Below are 21,758 nucleotides of genomic sequence, written 5' to 3'. Positions count from 1 at the left end.
GTTATAGAAGAAAAAAAAAACGCAACTATCCACAAAATGTCCTAATCTGACGTGTAAGATCACCGGTGATCGTCTAAAGTCCCAATTTAGCCAATTAACTTTCACTCAATCACACAACCACTAAACCGTACACAGCAACTATTTCCACTCTTCTTTGGACGTGTTTCTATCCCACCGTCAACGGTTGATCACGATGATCACACGACCAGTATCGCAACGGTGAAAGATCCAACCACCAAACGGACGCGTCAGTCACAAAATCGCACATCCGCACGCGTTCGTGAACGGTTTCCAACTAATGCTGCACCAAACTCGGTACTCCAGAGCACGATCAGCTTCACACGATCGGGCCTGCCTGACTCGTGTCACGCTCTCACGAGTAAGACCAGAAGGTGGAAAGGCAACAAACTCACCCATAAAATGATTCACTGGTGGAAAAGCGGAAAAACCGATCCCACCAGGATCTCGGATCATCTCTCCCTCTTCCTCTATCTCGCATACGACCTGGCTGGACCTGGCAGAGAGGCAACGGAACGTGAGCGATATCGAAAACAGGAGAGTTGATCTGTTCCTGTCTGGCAGCCACAACAAAAAAAAAACATGTAACGATCGTCTTAAGAAACCGTTTGAGACAAAGTTGGGAGCATTTCTTTGGCACCTTTTTTTTTGCGACTACGAGCCAAGAAGACGAGGTGTTGAGTGAAGCGATCGTCAGGGAGGGATTCCATGTGACGGTGGATTTTAAATTTCAACGGTTTTTGGGTGATTTTTTGCCATCATGTCGAATGAAGATTCGTATTTTATATGAGAGTTATTGTAGAAAAAAAGTAGTATTCATAGAATGATTAGAAAATAAACATACTCAATTAAGCTTGAAGTAGTAGTTTTGAAACATATTTTGAAGGTATTAACATAACTATAATTTAACTTAATTTTACATAAGCTTAAGCCACCAAAATGAGAGAATTAATTCGCGTAACTAATTCGAAAATTTCTCACAATAAAGCGGTTTGTGAGTAGTCCGCCAATATATGATCCTGGTCACGACACCACATAAACATAATAGTCTTATTTTCTCTAAATGAGTTAAAAAATAAACTACTATAAACCATTGTATTTAAACATTTATACATTCAGAGACTACACGATCGGTTTATACGACTTTATTTTAAATCTTTTTGATTTATCAAATTAGGAATCATGTAATATAACGTACAAAAGTGCGCCTTTAAAAGCATACATGTTAAACAGCATGTGGTTTGGTTTCGCAACAACCAGCACGGCAGACTTCTCTATCACCAGCGTGGATAAGATGAGAGATAAATATGAAAATTCCTACCAATGTCTTGGGAAAACGTAACGCACTACCACCCGATAGCGCCCGGGATCCGGGTTATCCCAACGGACAGGCCTCCCGAAGGTCAGTAACGTTCGTCCTGCGTACCTCGGGAAGGAAGTAAAACACAAGATTCCCGGAATGTTCGTTACTCTTTACCACTGTACAGCCCCTCCAGACACATCGTCTCCCGTTGGGTTCTGCGACCTCGCCGTGTCGGAAGATGGATGGACAGCAGTTTTGCATATGCATAATGTGCCTCTGTTGAGCACAGGAAGCGCCGGCTTTTCCCCCGGTGATTGCCGTTTCTTCACCAGTGTTCTGCTTTACCGCCTGCACGGCGAACTTACCTGCCGATGCGCCCCGTAGAAAGATCGCCCAAAACACGGAGGAAACGAGAGTGGGTCATTCCGATAAATTTCCATAATTACCATGCGCCAGGGCGTAGGAGCAACAAAGCCGACAAGCGATTTTCCCCTCGTTGCGCCGGCGTGAGATGAAATTTGTTGGGAAGATTGTGAAATTGTTTGGTTCCATCTTGTGCGCACCGTTCGCCTGTGCAACTGCCGATTGTTTGTGTAGTTTTTATTGATTTATTGTTTATTGACATATCACACCTTCGTTTGCGGGGTTCGGTTCGGTCTTTCCGATGGGAATTTTATAAAAGTATGCTGCGAAAAAATGAATATTAATTTAAGGCTTAGACAATAAGACAAATAGTTAGTCCGTTACATTGTTAATTGTGTGTAAAATGATTTTGAAATCTTAGAATTAGAGACATCGAAATAAATGGAAACGTTTATTGTGTTTGTTTATTAATTTTCTCTTAACCGCTAGCAAGATTTTTTCTTTCAGTTGTCTAAACTATCGTTTGGAAACATTTGCGATTACTATTATTTTAGCCCGTGGTTCAAAAGTATGTAACGCACTGTATATTATAGCTCCTCCCACTTTTCACGCTGCATAGCGATAGCATTGTGCTGTATGACAGAACAGGACAGAGAGCATTTTTGGCTGCGTACGTCATTTGTTTGGCTGCGCGCGGAGCCGGTTTATTTGAAATTTTTCAAAATTGAACATAATTAGCATTATTTAAAATTAAACATCGCAGAATAAATTGCGCATTAATTTTTGGAAGAAAACATTTATAAGCAAATCATAAACAGGCATCGGTTTTCTTTCTATAAAACTATCTATAATAAATTATTGTAAGAAAATGATCAAACAAAGAAATATTGCCTTTGCTTAGAATAACTAGACGGGTTTAAATGACTAATTGGACATTAAAGTTCTTTATTTAAACTAAATACTGTATACTCAACAAGCTACAACGCTAGCAGACATGAGCTACAATGTAAAGTCCCAATCCAATGTCGGTTCTCGTTCTCATAATCATAATCGAGATTATTTATATTAGAACATTTTTTTATTTGGAATCAATACAATCTCAACCTATTAAGACTCAACTTTATAGCACGGACGATGCTCTGGACGTAATCCTGGATAATTGCTGGAATTTTCGTAAAAATCTTACGAAAACCGCGTAGAAAACTGATGAAAATCCTGTGTAAACCTCATGATAAATCCCTATAAAGCTACTGAAATTGCGATAATACAATGGAAATTTTTGGAAAAAAAATGTTAGAATGCCCCTGGAACGTAGCCATAAAACCCCATGGAATAGTGAAGTGCATGCCGTGGAAATCTACCAATAACTTCACTGAAAACGGAAAAAATAATTGGAGAATTTATGCGAAACTGTTTGGAAAAATTTCTAGCAAAATGTTTAGTGTACTCCTAGAAAATCCGTCGTTGTTGAAATAGCAGCTTATTTGCCTCGATTTTTTATAGCACCTGGACTTCCCTATAAGAGGATTCCTTCGTCTGTCGTTTTAGTATTCCATCTATCGTTCAGAGTGTAAATGAAAATCTTCGGTTAACCAGTCGTAAACGATTGTCAATCGGTATGCTACCACCTTGATGAGTGGTCTCCTGGTATCACAAATGGCGATACTTTCTTCGGAGACAGTCTCTTGGTATCCGAAGCGCTGGAATTCCACTGAAGCTGATGACGTTCGTGACAGAAAACCAATGATTGTCATCGTTCAATGTTTGTCAATCGTCCTGTCTCGTTGTATCCTTGTACTTGTATCGTAAACCCGATGGCAAAATAGCAAAACCATCACTCACATCAAAGTATCCAACGAGCGACATTATATCATCATGTTCAACAGCAACAGCAGCAGCACATTCCATCCTCAACTTTGCCTTTCGTGTAATAAACTATTTGGCTCGACAAACAGCAGCGACCGAAGCCATAAATCGCCAGTAGTAAAATCCACCTCCACCGGCAATTCGCCAAACTTATTTCACAATTAACTTTTCCTTTCGCTTTTCTTCAAACAAAAGCAAATGATAGCGTTCCCACAGCGAAAAAAAAAGGAAATCCTTTTGTTTTATGTTTTTTTGCTTTCTCTCTCGCACAATTGAACAGCGGCACGCGATGACATTCCCGGGCATGCAGCCAGTTGGTGGCGTGCAAGGCTTCAAAAGCCACAACTTTTGTGGCCACGAAAAGACGGATGCTCCTGTTTACACATTACATTAATGTTGGCTTTCATCATCGTCGGTCGTTTAAGTTGCTCTTTTTCTTTTGCCGGGGACTGCCAGCGGGCTGAGAATGTTTTAATTATCTCTCACAATGGGTTAATTACTGCCACTATTGCGATTTTGTGTGCAATTTTTATGTTGCTTTATGCCTTCTTTTAACCCCTAATGTTACTAAAACCAGTTTGGGAACGTAAAGCTTCTAAATAGAAGTATTAAAAAAAAAACCTTTTTAATAATGTTGCGAAACGGAAAGCCACAAAATTGAAGAGTGCTAAATAAATAAACGGGGTTTAAAAATCAATACAGCATGAAAAATTGAAGATTCGTTCACACATATCGGGCAAGTTCAGGGACACTTCAGCTCGCTTCCATCCGCACACATCCGTGGCCTTCATGTTACGTCGACTGCTATCGCCATGGCAACCGAATCGAACCACAACACAAATGGCAACACTTAACTACAACAAACGTTAGAAGTAAAGGAAAAACGCAGGTTAATTGTTAAGGTAACTAATAATAATATTGAATGCTTATAATTTTAGTGAACTAAACTATTGCGCAAACTCTTTCTCTATCTCAAAATGTCTATTTAACAGATGAATGCTGTCCGTACAACTCCGCTCCTGTCGAACGACATATTTATGAGGTGCACTTTACATTCGTCCTACATTGTACCAAACACATCGCAACGAACAGGGAGACCCCAAGGTACGATTCCGCAAAATAAACTTCCGAATTTCATTGTACCTTCTCTACTCAAAGGTCTTCCGGGGTAGGTATGTGGGTGGGAAGGGCGTCCAGCGGGACACGGAATCGTACGATGCTTTACTGCATTTGGAGCTGGGTATTAAAAGTACGGAATTCCTATTTTTTCGATACCGTGACCCGGTTGAACACACACACACACACACCGCTACTATTGTAAGTGGTGGCTATGGACAGTGGTTGACGCATATTTAAGTTATATTAAATCCAAATTATATCAAATCCAATACAGTCAAGTATCTTAAAGCTGCAAGCTGAAGGAGCCGCTATCTTAGAGAGACTTGCAGCTTTTGGAAAAAAAACACTTGGATGGTGCAGTCTTTTTCCGAGTTACGGAAATAATGCGTGTAAGGGTAAATCGCGTAACCTGCGTTCTCTTTATAATATCCTTTATATTAAGAATTTAGTGATCGATTCCTTCTTGTCACGTTACTAAGCACATTGTTTATGGACATTTTTACGATTATTTCGACAATTAGAGTAAATTTTTACCAAAATTAATGTTTCTCATATTCAAATGTAGCGTATTTTGGGAAAACTTTAAAATTTGAAAAATGGAAAAAAATATTTCCACGCACGAAATTACACGAACTGTCAAAATTGCGAGATTCGCTTGTCTCGAATTCGCGTAACTCGGATAACGACTGTACAGGCAGGTCCCGAAATACGAGCTACGTTATTAAAGCGGACCGCTATAACCCGGAAAAAATCCGCGTAAGTCGAAACCGGGAGTACAATCGTTTATACTTCAAAGTTACATAGTTGACTTCTTTCTCTGCACTTAATGTATTCCACCAGGCAGGCGGCTTTTGCAAAGAACACATTAAAACAAGTTAAAAACAATTGTTTATTATGGCAAAGAAAGCTATTTTCGACCAATATTTCGACATTTTGTTTTAGTTTTGGGGCTATAAATTAACTCATCTATTAATTTTCCAAAAACTGCGTTTCTCTGAATGGCATGTTTGCAAATCCCAAAACACGACTTAAAGAGACATTGGTGTACAAACATCTTGTGCAGCTTGGAGAAAGTGATATAAGAGAGACTTTGTAGCTTTGACAGACCTTTATTTGATGTATTGAAAATGAAGGGACTGTCAAAAACTATTCATCTTAGAGAGACTTGTCTGTATGGCCTAAAGCTACCAAAATACAATGGAGCGCCGATTATTCGAGTGCCATTTATCCTGGTGTCTGAGAGGAAGTGACAGTTCCTAAGAAAATTTGACATATTCCATGCCACATCACTGGAGGAAAAATGAAAGGCCCATTTTTATAACATAAAATGAACTCAAATCTTAAAAAAAAACAGCTACATTCTCTTTTGCAACAATAAAACACACAGGAGAAATAAATTATAAACTACAAAAACCCTACATTAAACGCTCATTGGTATCATAAACGATGTAATCCGATTATCCAGCAATTGTCGAGTTCCAGGGAGCACGAATAATCGGCGCGCCACTGTATAAACTTTAAATAAAAGATACAGTAGGGTCTTAAATTTGGTATTAATACATGTTAGCATTAATATTGCAGATCGTTATAACAACAACTACAACTATTAAAAATTGGTTTACTAACAAACAATGTTTTGCCCGCTGTGTTAAACAAGTGACACTCACTGTATTTCCCTTCAAACTCCGTTTAGTAGCGCCCACCAACGTTTGCTGATAGTGGAATCGATCCTGTTTTCATGCTTCTAGGGCCAACCCCAACACCAAACATAAAATCTGCACCCCCCGCCCGTCTCTCGTCGCCTGGTGCCCAACCGTGTCGGTAGTGTTCGTCTAGTGCCGCTCTCCCCCAAAACCATACATACACCCTCGTAACGCACCATCCACCGTTTGCTGTTGGTGCTGGGTGTTTCCTTAGTTTCCGGTTGGGGCAACACGATACCACACACGACTGGCGCTGCTGGACCTTAAAAGCCACGGCGAGCGGCCACTGCAGCCGGTCGGGTAGTACGCGTACGACACCAAACGCCATCGACAGGCGCTCGCCTCGAGACGTGGCCGACTCTCCGCTGGTTGCGATTTATAAAAGTGCGGTGCGACAGTTGTGTAATCTCGAACAGGAGGTCAAAAGGTGCGCATAAAAGGTGTGTTTCAATAATGTTGAAGGGTCAATATCAAGGTGTAAACGGTGGTTGAACTTGGAATTGATAAAACCACGAAGGAAACGAAAATAAACGTCCTCGTAACAGGGCACCGTGGTAGCCAACGAATACACTGTGTGCTATAAGGCCGCAAGAAACATTCCCATAAACGATAATAAAACAACGAAATTGCAGTGAGCGATGCCATCAAAAGTGATACTCGATACGTCAAACAACCAATCAATCTTTATCTTATCTAACAGATAACATCCTTACCAAAAACCTTAACAAACCAATTTCTTAACGAAAATTGTTGTATTATCGAGAAAAAAAACTTAATCGTGTTCGCGCGCGCAGCCGGTAGGATTCGAACCTACGCTCCCAGAGGGAATCTGATTTCGAGTCAGACGCCTTAACCACTCGGCCACGACTGCTTCGATGGTGAGCGGCCGCTAGACGCATGTTTGCTCATTTACGCCGCACCACGCCGCCGAGCAAAAAGCGAAAGATTAAATTGATTTGTTGATGCGTGAAACCGAGGGATTACGGCACGACCGGGCGATATTGGCTGAAAATGGAATGATTTATGATGCTCCACGACAGTGCGTGAATATTCAATTTGGGATTTGCTTGGCACGCGTCAATGAAACTTCATTAAGCCACTGTCGTTTCACAGTGTATTTTTCTTATGTGAAGGTGATTTATGTATACGAACCGTGAGCTTTAAACTGGGAGGGTGCTTTTGCAGAACTTTTGTTTCTGGTGAAGTGAGACGCTTAAAGTTGCACCCGCTTATAGTACAACCTACTACTCACGGCACGAAAATGCGCACCCTTGACGCGCTGACATCCAATTCATAAGTGCGTGTTAGGTGCAGGACGTGTGTTAAGATACGTCTTCTGTTTGCCAAAGCGTGTGAAAGAATGGGCCCCAACATGCATGGCTGCGTGTACCATCGCAATCGTAATAATTTTCGCTTTCATCAACGATGCGATGGGAAATCGTACATCAGTGGTGTTCGAGGAATGTTTGCGTTTCAATCATGGCATGATCAACGTGTTGGCTGCATTCAGCTACACTCCCCCGCACAGTATTCGCTCACTGTTCGTCCACTAAATTGCCACCAGTGAATTGAAGACATGATGTTCAATCATCGAACGTAGTTGTGCACTTCAGTGTGTTGTACGGTGCAAATTCATTTGACTGTCATGCAAGGTTAGCCGGTACCTATGTTTTATACGTATGATGGACAATTCGCGAACAAGCTATAAATTTGCTACGACACGTTCGATAAATCTAAAATTAGAACAAAACGCTCAACAAATGTCCCGATAGTGTAATCGATGCTGTACGTATCTAACAGCAGACCAACCGGGGATTTGACTTATTGTTTTCAACGCTTTGCTAAATAGCTTACTTGAAATAACTGTTTTCGAACCCTGTTAAAATGGAATTTATGATACCATCTGTAAAAGAAAATAAAAAATGTAATAAAAGCACTTGTTTTTCTCTTGAATAGCTGACGATAACGGCTTTATTAAAATATTCACGCTGGCCCGTGACCGTTTACACTCCCTGCTCGACGAGTTCAGTAATGCGCGTTTACATCAACTGCTTGAAAGGTTGATCGTTTACTTAACACTATCAAAAACATCGGCTCATATGAAATTCCATACAAACGAGCCGGTTTCTGATCTCTGATACCAAGAGAGCATGTTTCAAGAAGGTAACATTAATTCGCCTCCAGCGCACAGATAGCTGTTCCGCTCTCGCATGCTATCATTGAACATGAGAGAAGATCTACTCCTACATCGTCGATCTATGGTGCATACTACCAAACATGTTAGTCGAAACTTTATACAAACGAGCCGGGTTAAGATTTCTGAATACCAGGGGTACTGACAGTTACTGCTCGAGAAAAATGCCGGAGGGTATTGCGAAGATTTTTCACTTTTTCTTGGATTCCATAAAAAATTACAATAAGTTCCGTGATTTACAGCACTAGGAAAGCATCCACGGAAGAGGTAACGCTTAGTGTAGGAATTCGGCTCGAAACACGCCACAAGATATGCAATATCTCACCCTCACTTCCTCGTCGGTCGTGGGCAATTTCTTCAAAAACAACCAGTTTCAAGAACTCCGACACCAGGAGACCATCCTCGCAAGAGGTAAAACAACGAAGGTCTAGCGTCGTTTGTCAAGTAAACCGCCGCAACGAATGCAATGATGAACATTGCTATTGGGAAGTCAATTCTATAACTCTTTCTCTGCAACCATGAACAATAATGTACCCGAATTTGACCAATATAAACCATTTATGAGTTTGGTGGCTTTCTAAATGTATGCCATCTTGTGTAGAATAACATTTTCCAAAATTCGTCTCAGTTAATACCGCAACACACTATCATCTTACATAATATATGTTTTGTTTTTGATGAGTTGGATCAGTTAAAAAATCGATCTGGGACATAATAATGATGGCTTCTCCTGATCTTCTCAACCAAACAGACAAAATGGCACCGCTATAGCTGCTCACGGACACGGGATACATTCACATGCTTGCTATACGACCCAATCAATACTAACAATACGCGAATGAGCAAACTAACGATGCTGAACAATGCCGACATCTTGTCCAACATTCCACCGCTCGGTGGTAAGGATACCACCGCCCAGCACCGGGAAGTGGTCGCTCGATGGCGTGTGCCCATGTACGGGAAGGTGTACGAGATCGAGTTCGAGCACGGTACGGCTAGCGGGAAGCGTGTGCTGTGGATCGATAAGCAGGAAATGTTTCGCCGCGACTGGATGTTCAAGCTGGTCGGAGAGGACATGTTCAAGCTGGAGGATAAACGGTGCATCATACGGGTCGATCCACTGCCCGGCTTCCGGTACAGCTACTCCTTGTTCGTGGACGGCAAATCGTACGAACAGTTCACGGAAAGTCAAGCCAAAGCGCTCAAAACGTGGGAAGCAAAGCTGGGCGATAATTTCTACCGCATCGTGCTAGGTAGGTGCGACTGCTGAAGTTTGTTATGTGTGTTCTAAAATGAAAGTACAAAAAAATAGAACAAACATAAAATAAAATGTGATTTGATTGATATTTTGCAGAAAAGAATACGCTAAACATCTACGTGAATGGGAAGCTTATAGAAGAAAATGTACGTACCTTGTAAGATTGTTTTGTCCTTGGACGCTTCCTAACACCCTTTTCAATCACTCTTGCAGGGTGAGTTCGTAGAAGGTGGCACCGATACAACATTCATCGAGGACAGCAACACGTTCGTGCTCAGCGCCCGTACGAGCGGCAACAAACGGGAAGGTATCATCCACCGGTTGACGGTAAACGGTACGGACGTTCCTGATTCCGGTGCGATGATGTGATGCAAAACAGTGGCTCCGTTCGGAAAATGTTATAACAACCCGGTGAACATTCCCTCCTGCAGCATGTTGGAGCGAGTACTCATATGCGGAAATTGGTTTTATAATTTTTTATTTGAAATAGTTTCAATTTCAGCGATCCGTTTTTCTGGTTTTCTGAAGGTGTTTCATTCCCTCGATACTGCTTAGTGTCAGAGTTATAAGTTAATCGTATTTTTGTATTTTGTTTTTGTTTTTTTTTATTACTTCAACGAACAAGGAAACAAACAATCTCTTTCAGGGCTGAGGCAGGACGATGGATGGATCGAAGAAACGAAAATAATACAAAAAAGGGGAGAAAATTAAAAACAAAACTATTCACCTAAGTGCGCAAAAAGCAAAATACTAAACATTATTCATACTGATCAGTGTGTTTGTGTATATTATAATAAAGTTATATTTAAGATTACGCTTTGAAATGCTGAACAAGAATCGAAATGGAAAGAATGCCGACTGGAAATCTATTCCCATGATTAAGGAAAGCTTTTTTGGGACTGTATAAGTACAACTTAAGTATAAACGGGACATGGTAGAAAGGAAATGCAAATAAGTAAATAGTAAGTTATGAAAAAAAAACCACAAGTCCTCCCTATACGCTTCGCATCCGCCACCTTGCAATCTATGATGGAATTTGCTTCATTTTGTCTTTTATCGCTACGAAAAGTCTTGCTCAGCATACCTTTTGACAGTTACATAAGCTTAATGCTGTTTCATCCACGGCAGAAGCCTCACGATTCCATTCCATCCTCACATTATCCCTACCGTCACGTCACGGGGCACGCCTTCAACATACTATCCTATCGCATTTGCAACTCCACCAATCCACTGAACTTACACCGAGGCAAACATATCGACGCGAAAAATCGTACTATCGCCAACAACAATTATCAAAACGCTCCCAGTTTGGTTGTGTGCAAACTTTCCATAATTTTCTTAATTTCATGTTAAAACAATTCACGATAAATAGGCTCCATATTTGACGAACATTAAGGTACATTTAAAGAGCAATGATAATCGCGCCTCGGGTTAGCCGATTTTTTAGTGATTTAGCCGCGATTTGTGAAGCACAAATTGTAACACAAACGGAATGGGTATGGAAACAAATCACACACACACCGTTTTTTTTTTCTCCACACAAAAAATATAACGTGAAACATTCTCCGCAGACAGTTGCTGCAAATTTCTCCAAGACGCATCTTTTTTGTTTCTATCCAACCTTACCATATCAGTGATTTTGTTTTGTTTTGTGTGTGTGTGTTTTTTTTTTCTTTAGTCCAGTGCGTTTCTACGAATTTTGCCGTTTTAAGTATTCATTCATAATTTTTACTATCTCTTCCTCAAACTCATGTACAAAACTGTCAACTACATACTCTAGGGGGCCTTCTTCTCGCGCAAAAATTTAGTTCCATCGTTCCATTTAACAATTTCGTGACCCATTGTGTTGCTTAAATTCAATCAATACGCAACTGGCTATAGGCGCGAGCGCACTGGCTCTAACTGTTTTTCCCACCCAAATTGTTTTAAATTTCCACATTCCTGTCAAGCGCGCGCCCGTCAACGAAACATTAAGTGCGATCCAATTTTCCACCTATCAATTCTACCACATTCTTTTATCGCCCTTGGTATTTTTTGTTGTTTGTTTTGTAGTAATTCTTAATAATAAATTTGTTACCTAAACCTCGCTTCCTCACACCACTATCCAAACACATCTCACCCTCTTGAGTAGGCAATAGCGTGCATTCGTTTCAGTTTTGATTCTGCAATCTATTGGTTTTACTTTTTTGTTTCGTGTTTTTTTTTTTTGTTTGCATAAGCTTCCCATTTTACTTATCACGCCCAATAAATCAGTAACAGTTTGCCGAACTGTTCTGCAACATGTTTTGCTTGTTTCGGTTACCATTCTTTCTTACTACTTTTGTTAACGATACTGTGCAATTGTGTGTAACTTGATTTTTTTGCTGTTGTTGTTGCTTCTTTTTATAACATGCTTTCCTCTGATTTGTTAATTCACTATTTTTTTTGTTTATATAAGTTATGCTCAAACTGCTTTCATCAAATGCTGATTTTTTGCACCCGTGGAAGAGAAAACCTAACCAAAACCAAAACTAAACAAAAAGTTACGCGTGGAATTTTGCGAACGCTAATCTTTCGCTCCTTTTAGTTTAGTAGCGCGGAATTGTTTAAATTGTTTCAATCGTTTATCTCATGTTCTAAAAGTATTTTCAGCAAATTTCTACATAGTTCCAATACTATGGGTGTGTGTTTTGTTGGTTTTTGTTGCTGTTTTCTTCAATATAATAATGTAGGGCCTGTTTGATTTTTTTCATTTTGTTTGAAACTCTCTTTTACGTTTTTTTTATGATAAGTTCTTGTTAAATATGTCTAGTACCATATATTCTAGAATAAAGTTGTTTTCTTTAGGTGTTACTGTCCCTTCCGTGCTGCTCGTTATTCATATGAGCTGTTGTCACGGATCATCATCATTCTTGTGAGTCTTGTCGGTATAATTGTTTGCTTTAATTTTCGTCTCCTATTGAATACTTCAACGTAAGACAGAAATAAAAACTACTGCAAACAACTGCATATTGGAATGTGTTTTAAATAGGGGTTGAAAAAGGAAATGGACATTAAAGAGAGAAGAGAGACGGACCAGGAAATGTGACGCATTTCCTTAAAGCGTCATCAAAGCCAACGGCAGTTAGATTATCCATCATGTTTTAGCTACACCGCATTGCTGGTATACATGAATGATGCGTTCTAATGCGAAATGAATTCTCCCTGTCTGAGTGTACCGTGTGCTAGCAGCGGATCTCTCTTATTTTGCATTCTACTAGAATAGAGACGATTTCAAACAAACTATTTCATCAACTATCGCAGTTGTCATAACCAAAACAAAAGCAAAATAAAAGCAATACATTAAGTACAAATCAATACATCTGAACGCGGTGTCTGGAAGGAGTTGGCCGTTGCAGTAGATCGCGCTTGTCGTCTCGTGGGCTGCAGTGGTCAATTAATGTCATTGCTGCTATCGCTGTGTGCACGTTATTCGTTCTCACTCGGCTAGTTTTGCAGATGGCTGCGGCTAAACTTGTGGCTAGTTCAATGGAAGGCAAAACATGTGCTGCAGTAGACTCTTCGATGGTGGTGGAGGTAATTGAAGAATGCTTAGCTCATCCACAACGGAATCGTAATCGCTAGAATCGTCACCGTATAGCTGCAAAAAATGAATACACATTACGCATTAGTACGAGTGTTTTTAACCGGCACACGGCGAGTAGAAGAGCGTGTACGCATATTTCGAGAGTGGACTGGAGTTCGTAAACTCCAGGTTGGTATAATTTATTAATAATTGATTGTAGTAATTGTGGTAATAACAAAACAGAAGAAATGTTAAGAAAACCATGACATCAAAACGAAACCCGAGCAGCACGTATGAAGTAATAAAAACCTTTAAGTAGATAGAACATTGCAAAAGGTGCTGACCAAAAATGTGGTGAAACTCAACAATCGGGATGCGTATATCTGTACAACAAAGAATCAACAACCAGGTGCAAATTATTGGCGCCACAGTAACCGAAAGGAAAGCAGAGTTGATTTGTGGTGATACATTTACAATGAAAACCCAGCGTAGCAAGAGCGGGAACGTGTATGTGGTACATGCAAATAAAGTATAATATTTAATCAGAGCTCGTTTATAAATGTGATCCATTTCAAAGCCGTGATATATTTTTTACTGAAGCACACCATATAACGTTTAAAATTTGATTTGTTCTTAAATCAATAAAACTAACTAACTTAAAATACTGTAAAGGACATAAGAGTGAAGTCTCAACGATATAAGGTTATTTTTTCTTATAATAGTTAAAAATAATTAAGGAATCCTAACCTTAAACCGCATTGGCGTTATCATGTTTGTTGCAATCGCATTATTTTCACCTAGCTTCATTCTCAAACATTCAGGGCGCATCGGAACATTGTACGACATCTTACAAATAAATACTAACAGTTTTAAACCATACGACAATTTTTTGATTACCCTAAACTTGCACAAAAATACAATAGCTTTCAACTGTCTTTTTTAAGACAGTTTTTAAAACTTTAAAAAAAAAAAAAAAGTTTAAAACTTTTTTTTAATACTGTAAAAAGTAAGCAGAACTCCCCACAAAAATACAATGTACGGTACAACAATTCCATTTTTTGGACCTTACGGTAGCAAAATGACAGCTAATTTAAAAGAAAACTTGCCCGATGCAACAAAACATGTATTGAGCAAGTGGCGCCATCTGACATCAAAACGCTACAAAACTTATTGGTACTCCGAATATAAAAAAATAAAGTTCATGAGTGAAATGAAGATTTACTGCTAAATCCAATAAAGGCGTCCGCTTGGATGAATTAGTAAACAAATAACAGAACAATTCTACAGAAAATAAACACTTACTTTATCCCGTCTCTATTCGTCATTTACTATGGAAACTAATCCCATCTCTCGATCAAACTGTTTCATACATCGTAGATATAGTGAGGGAAAGTGAACCAACGTAAAAAAATACAACTTAAACTAACTTTCAAACACACAAACTCATGTAATTGTGAATCTATGAAGTAATGAAACGAATGGTATAATGAAATGCTATCCGGTTCAACGAGATCAATAGACGGGAAAAACTAACTAGCACACAACACACACACACACACACATCAGAGACTCACGCAACAGCTGAGTATTTGCGTAACAGTTAAGAAAGGAGAGAAAGAGAGTCAGTTAAGGATAGTCGAAGCGGTACAGTAGTGGATAATAAAGATTAATGAAATGCGAACACAATCGAAACAACTGTAGGATTTACTAAAAGTATCCAGCATTCCGTGTTTGATTTAAAATACGCACTACTTACTCGCAGTATAGTAGTTATGTTTGTCAGTCATGTTCAAACGGAAAGCAGCGATTTTTGCGTCCCTAACAATGCAACACCAAAAACCGAATCTTTTTGCTAATTTTAACATGTAATTTTTTTTTTCGCCACAAACGAGGTCGTGTTTGTTGATGCTACCCGCTATTCATATCAGTGTACGTTTGTTTGATTTCGAACTGATTACATACGAACAGATAAGATTACCCTGAACCTAACAGGTACGGGTATGGTTCCGCATCGACAGATTCCGTTCTGCGCTATTGTACCGAAAAGATTCTGACTTTCTCTGCACTCAAAACTACCGGAACATAAGTTAGTTGCAGTAGTGATGCAGGGTGGTGGTGGTGGTGGTGAAGAAGGTGGTCGATGATGATATAAGATGAAACAACACCGGAGAGAAAAAAAGACAAACACAGAGAAAATAAACAAGACACAACGAGGGTAGCGGTCAAGTAAGGAACAATCTGACGTTCAATGGTTGATTACATATTTCGATTTTTTGTTTGTTTAGAAATATAGACGAATCATTTTTTATGCATTTATACTCGAACACAAGAGAACTAAGTTCCTCCAATACGATTTTTCCTTTACATGTTACATTTGATAACATTCGATCAAATAAAACTTACACATAATAAATTGACAGTCATCTAATAGTGTTAGTGTTAGTGCCCAAATGTGTATGAATCGTGTGGATGGATGCTTTCCGTGCAAGGGTGGTGTAAACGGAAGTGTTACATGGTGAGGTGTGTGTGTGTAAGCGATTTGTACCGGCACACCAAAAAACCTACCTGCATGTTGTATGGATGCAGCTCGCAGGATGCGTGATGTCAAACGCAGTCTTCCAGCGACATCAGCAACGGGTTCACATATTCGAATCCTTCGAACTCCGATTGATCGATTTTATCGATGACGCGACTAAAAGGATATCGAAAACAAAATACACAATTAATCATTTGTATAACTACACACCAGCGGCACTGAGAAACCGTAAGCTGAAGTATTGCTGTCGATAAACATTGGTTGAGGAAACGTTGCTGGATCCTCCGGTACGGTATTGCTACGAAATACTCACTCATCATCCGGCGTTAGGTGGACCGGTTCGTCGGTGAACTCGGGCGGGAAGTTTGCCAAATCCCGATCGGAGTCTAGCCGCGGGCGGAACGGTGGCGTAATTTGCTTTTGCTCAAGCTGCAACGCACCCCCATAAACGATGAACGCGTAAAACATACCGAATAGTAGAGAGAGGCAAACACGAACATGAAAGAAAACAAAAATAAAAACGGATATCGAAACATTCCAACGAAAGAAAACAAAACGAAATGTATAAATAAAAAGTAATATTGAAATTAGCACGCAAGATTTGGACGAGCGCAAAGAAAATGGAACAATTATGAAGACATTATAAGAGAGGAACAATGTTTTTTTTTTTTTTTTTTTGGTAAACTTCATAATTGATCTCCCAAACATTGGATTGAAGACAGAGAGCATACAAAAGTTCCCATATAAATTGTGCATGCTTTCTATACACAAGCAGAAAACAAAACAATACAATTAAAAATGCTAGATACTGGGGAAAAATACACAAATGAGCTTGCAAAAACATAAAATACATATAATTAAAACAACATAAAAAATTGCATTCAGAAAAACAAAACAAAAAATAGAGCGTACTATAATAAACACCTTAATTATCAAATGTTTTTAAAAGCGATATAGTAAGCAGAATAGAGTATTACCTAAATATTTACATCTATTTCAAGCATTATCAATACACCAAAACCATCACCAACCAAGCCAAGTCACTTTATAATAAAGAATCACAATAAGCATGCACTAACTAAACAAGGATTACGAGGATCGCAAAACAATTCGAACTTTTGTCTTATACATATTATTTGCTGCACCACTCATTCACATTTACACGTTCGATGCAGTGTTGCAGTGATACGCCCGTCCGCAGGAGGATCCGGTAACGTTATCCTTAATGATGGTTTCTTATATTGCACTATTCGCCACCTAACAACTTACGGATCGTCCGGTGTCAGCTCGGCCGGTTCACGCGTGAACTGCGGATCGAAGTGACAGGTTATATCCTGATCGCACCCATCGAACGAAGGGATGTACGGTGGCGTCACCTCCTTTTGTGCGAGCTGTGCATCCGTCCGGTTCAGATTATCACACGCGCCAAAGGATACCGAAATTCGAATTGAATTATACGTTAGCGAGAAGAACAAAACAACAGGGACAATAAACCGGGATGATGCAGGTAAGCAGCAATTAGCGATATCGTAATGTTCAGTTTGGGTTTAAGGAGCAAACAATAATGGTTAAAAAAATGAATATCACTGTTGTTGAAATTCCTCGCAAAAGCCAAACAGAACAATTCGGTGCGATAAAACAAATGTCTTAAAATTCCGTCACGAAGGAAGAATAACTTTGTTGTACGGTACGGTTTGTTGGTTAATCTTGCAAGCATACGATATTTATACGATAAAAGATACGCTGTAAGCTGCTACTAGTGTGTTGGGTTAATTATGTTTTCTGTGTTGAAAAAGATATATGTGTAACGTTTTCTAATTTCGAGGATTAGTTAGTGTATTCTAATGGAATGATTATGATGGGAACAGCTAATTTTGCAAAACAAACATAAATAAATGCTAAATCATAATAATAAGCAAATTATAATATCGTGTTAAATAATCAAAAACGGTAAAGCAAAACCTTTAAGTTTTTTACGTAATTACCAGTTATACCTTCCATCACAACAATGTTATGACGAGGATATCGTCCCAAAACAATATCCTAAAGCAGACAAGTTTTCGCTAGCCCGGTTTTCCATCCCGAGGAACTAACTGTGTGGTTCAGTTTTCATATCACCCGATCCAATTAAATACTCCTCCACAAAACCACCCTAAAGCAGTGTGGGTTGCGGTTTGGTGACGACGGTGAGCTAGTTACGCTAGTCCTGCCAGTAAGGAAGCTCGATACACTTGAAGAACACAGCAAAAAAAAACGCACCCACCAACATAAATAGCCTGCCATAATCCAATTATATCTGCGCTCCTTTTCGACATTTGCGGTTAGCTTATGCGCTCTATTCAGCAAACAGTACGCTTACTTTATTCTTTTTTACTAGCCGTCGTGCAAAATCCTGCACGCACACACACCACAAGGAAAAGGATGGAAGTGCCAATGGGTAAACTGTGGGCGACACAGCACCAGATTTCTCGGTACGCGAGAAAATAACAAAATTAATATCGTACACGCGCGCCATAAGCTATTTGCTGCCAGTGCTGCTGGTAATGTTGTTTGGTGCGTATCAAAATACCACCTCCATTAACGACACCAATCAAACTAATGGTGCGCACTTTGGTGAACGTTTGGCACAAAAATGGTGGCCGGTACTAGAAGGTGCAGATTCGCTTTTCATCCTTTCAAACTGTCTGCAGATTGTTATGTGGTTAATCTTTTCTTTTATACAACAAAACACGATAATAGTTAAATGTGTCCTAAGTTTCAATTTGAACTAAAAACCTGCTTCCATTGGGATTTGCCAACCCTTATCATTTACGCATATTAACCAACACATTTTGACATTTAACATTACCAGCTAAGCTGGGACCTTAATCACTCTTTTGCTTCAAATCTCAAAAGCCACAGGATTTATATGTTGCCATTTCCCTCTGACTGATAAGGAATCAACTATAACTAATTATTCCGGTAAACGAATGATAGACAGACGTGTGCTTTACCGAGCTTTTTATATAATTTTTACTCATCATGATACGAAATACATTCTATACCAACATCGGTCGGTAGTCTGCTTTTGGATAACGTCAAACAAATGTCGATTGGATCCTACTGCTAGCCACACACAAAAGACCCCAACGTTAATGGTCCGCTTTTTCCCTTTTACCGATTTTGCTCACTGGCCACAAATAGGTAACAAATGCTCTGTCAAAACCCACCGCCATGTGTCATTTGAACGGATGTTCAATTAAAAATGGATGCATAACCCGTAGGTCAACACAACACGCGGATAAGGTTGTATTTAATATCACAACCGCAAATCCCCTTGCATCACACAACCGCATGCTATCACATGGGTAGATCTCCTTGCGATGGATTACAATTGCCCAGATTTTTGCTCCTCTTTAGTGGTTGCTCAACGATCAACGCACGGTCACCATATGGTCCCACCCAAATTATGTTTAACTCACCACGGCTTGAAATCTGAGTTGAAATTATTTTGAATTCGCGTCGATGAAAAATAAATTTACACACCTGTATTGCAGGTTTCATGTTTGCGTGGCGCGTTATCGTTTTTCGTTTTGTTGCATTCTGTCGCCCAACGACAGATATCAAAAGAAGGAAAAGCCGGAAATTGACTGCTTAATGATTGACAACGGTGTGAATATTAATGAGTGGAGTGGCAGATTGATGGTAAATTGATGGAAATCATTGCTTTCTTCTGATATTGCACACTGAATCGAAATCAATAAAACACAACAGTAATAAAACGAAATCTATCCTGATGAAAACAGATGAAAACTGTTTCTACGAACGGATTAACGTACACTTGTGGATAAAGGGATTCAACAAATTTACTACCAGTACGAACAGGTGGAGTAAACCAAAAGAACAAAGAAAAATCATGAATGGCAACGGGCACATGAAACGATGATGTCCACAGGGAATGTTACTATCTGTTGTCAATCCAATTTGTTGGGAGGCGCTTCTGTTTGTATGATTTTTTTTTGTATGTTTTCAGTTCACTTATTAATTTTCGATAGTGTTAAGCAACGCACGGAACAGTCGAAAATGAATAAGGAACTATGCTGTTAAACTGTCACGCTCCGGTGCACAACCGGAAACAGTGAATATATCCAATGCACTCCTCCTCCATACATACCATCTCCCAGTCAATGCTCTTGAAGAACGAATGATTCATTATGTCGAGGAACGCGGAATCGCGATTGCAGCCCAAGCGATCGGCCGGGTTTTTGTTCAGGAAACCTTTCAGCACGGAGGCTGCCTTCACACTTAGGGAACGTGGTATACGAATCGTCTTTTCCAGAATCACCTGGAACAAATAATCCTCGGTGTTCTGCCAGATGGAACGAAGACATTTGGGAAATAAAAAGTAAACAATACGTTGTGAATTCAAGTTTCGTTATTAGATTGTTTTGTGCGGGAGACACCGTACCTGATCCGGGTTCTCGGAGGCACCAGCAATGTCGAACGGACTGCGTCCAGCCAACATTTCGTACAACAGCACTCCCAGTGCCCACCAATCGACGGAGAAACCTGCAAATAAACAACAATTGCGATACTATTTGTTATTGCCCATCTTAAAAGATTACTTCTCTCATCGCTTCATACCATAGTCCTCTCCACGTAAGATTTCTGGCGCAATGTAGTTGGGTGTACCGCAGAACGTGGATGTCGTGTCGCCGGGTCTAATACCCTCCTTACACATGCCGTAATCGGTCAGCTTGATGTGACCCTCGTGGTCAAGCAACACGTTGTCCAGCTTTAGATCACGGTAGATGATGCCCTTCTCGTGCAGGAAGTTTAATGCAAGACTTATTTCGGCCGCATAGAACCGGGCATGTTCCTCCGGCAGCCGGCGCTGTCGCTGCATGTGAAACATCAGATCTCCACCACGCACAAACTCAATCACGAAGAACAGCCTGGCAGTAGGGGGTCAAAAGTAAATCCAGCAAATTAGAACATTTTCACACACGGAGACCCGATCCGATCTACCGTCCGTCGGTTCGTCTTACCGCGATGGTGTCTGGAAGCACGAATGTAAACCAACCAGAAATGGATGGTTGGAAGCCGTCTCGAAGACGTGTTTTTCCGTCTGCACCCAGTCGATATCTTCGTCGTCGGTAACAAGCGCCTTCTTGATTACCTTCATCGCGTAGATGCGACGGGTCTTCTTCAACTCCACCATCAACACCTTTGCGTAACTGCCGCGACCAATGACTCTGCAGAGGGAGTAATAAAAAAAAAAAGCATTCAGTACACATCCACACAGGACGGGCCACAACTTCAAGCGCGCTTACCGGATCAGTTCGAAATCATTCAACGAATATTGCCGCTGGGTGACTGGTTCCAGCGGTTCCTCGACGTTGTCGTTCACCTCGACGGGTACCTGATCGCATCCGTCACTCGAAAGCAGCTCGGACGGATAATCCAACGGAGCCTGAATGACGTCACCGGTGCTGGATTCATCATTTGGATCATGGTGCTAGCGTGAGGGAATAAATAAAAGAAAAAGCACATACCCTTAATAGCATTCCAGGCACATCCAACAGCACCGCATCAGTTCTCTTTCTCGCTTTTGATCGGGTAAATTTTATCGCACGAATACATCGTCTGCGCCGTAGACGGACGGAGTTGGTCAGTGAAACGGCGAGGACGATGAATTTAATTTAATTTCCAAACCACCACAAACGTGTTACTATGCACCTTGGGCATTTTTGCCGTTCGTAGCAATACGGAGTGCTTGTTCCTATCTTTCGTTTTCCCTGGAGCATAGTGCCCGGATCATTCAGAACGAGTATGACAATGTAAAAAATGAATTACTATCTGCTCTGCCGCTACA

At 40.2% G+C, this 21,758-nt stretch overlaps 2 protein-coding genes and 1 non-coding gene across 3 annotated transcripts in view; 1 reads left to right on the top strand and 2 right to left on the bottom strand.

The window, feature by feature from the left end:
- Positions 1-7,161: 7,161 nt before the first annotated feature.
- Positions 7,162-7,243, bottom strand: Trnas-cga (transfer RNA serine (anticodon CGA)). Its single transcript has one exon. It is a non-coding gene; the product is annotated as a tRNA-Ser (tRNA).
- Positions 7,244-9,404: 2,161 nt separating this feature from the next.
- On the top strand, positions 9,405-10,193 carry LOC128708432 (fas apoptotic inhibitory molecule 1). The gene is made up of 3 exons (XM_053803410.1): positions 9,405-9,819; positions 9,921-9,970; positions 10,038-10,193. Exons 1-3 carry the CDS (start codon positions 9,405-9,407, stop codon positions 10,191-10,193), a joined length of 621 nt encoding a protein of 206 aa, XP_053659385.1.
- A 3,081-nt stretch (positions 10,194-13,274) lies between these two features.
- LOC128718480 (atypical protein kinase C) overlaps positions 13,275-21,758 on the bottom strand; it is a 66,310-nt gene continuing 57,826 nt past the window's right edge. The window contains exons 6-13 of the mRNA XM_053812102.1: positions 21,217-21,375; positions 20,932-21,138; positions 20,528-20,838; positions 20,352-20,452; positions 20,058-20,252; positions 16,218-16,333; positions 15,934-16,060; positions 13,275-13,443 (exon numbers count right to left, since the gene is read on the bottom strand). Of these exons, the coding sequence (XP_053668077.1) occupies positions 15,973-16,060; positions 16,218-16,333; positions 20,058-20,252; positions 20,352-20,452; positions 20,528-20,838; positions 20,932-21,138; positions 21,217-21,375 (1,177 nt within the window). The 3' untranslated portion in view covers positions 13,275-13,443; positions 15,934-15,972. The remainder of the gene's footprint in view (positions 13,444-15,933; positions 16,061-16,217; positions 16,334-20,057; positions 20,253-20,351; positions 20,453-20,527; positions 20,839-20,931; positions 21,139-21,216; positions 21,376-21,758) is intronic.

This window comes from Anopheles marshallii, chromosome 2 (genome assembly GCF_943734725.1).
Source record: "Anopheles marshallii chromosome 2, idAnoMarsDA_429_01, whole genome shotgun sequence".
Lineage (NCBI taxonomy): Eukaryota > Metazoa > Arthropoda > Insecta > Diptera > Culicidae > Anopheles > Anopheles marshallii.
This window is presented reverse-complemented; position numbering and strand designations above follow the sequence as displayed.

Excerpts from the sequence above, each read along its gene's own strand:
- LOC128708432 (XM_053803410.1), top strand. The coding sequence starts at position 9,405 with ATGAGCAAACTAACGATGCTGAACAATGCCGACATCTTGTCCAACATT. Across the intron at positions 9,820-9,920 it reads TTTCTACCGCATCGTGCTAG|AAAAGAATACGCTAAACATC; the intron begins GTAGGTGCGACT and ends GATATTTTGCAG. Across the intron at positions 9,971-10,037 it reads GGAAGCTTATAGAAGAAAAT|GGTGAGTTCGTAGAAGGTGG; the intron begins GTACGTACCTTG and ends TCACTCTTGCAG.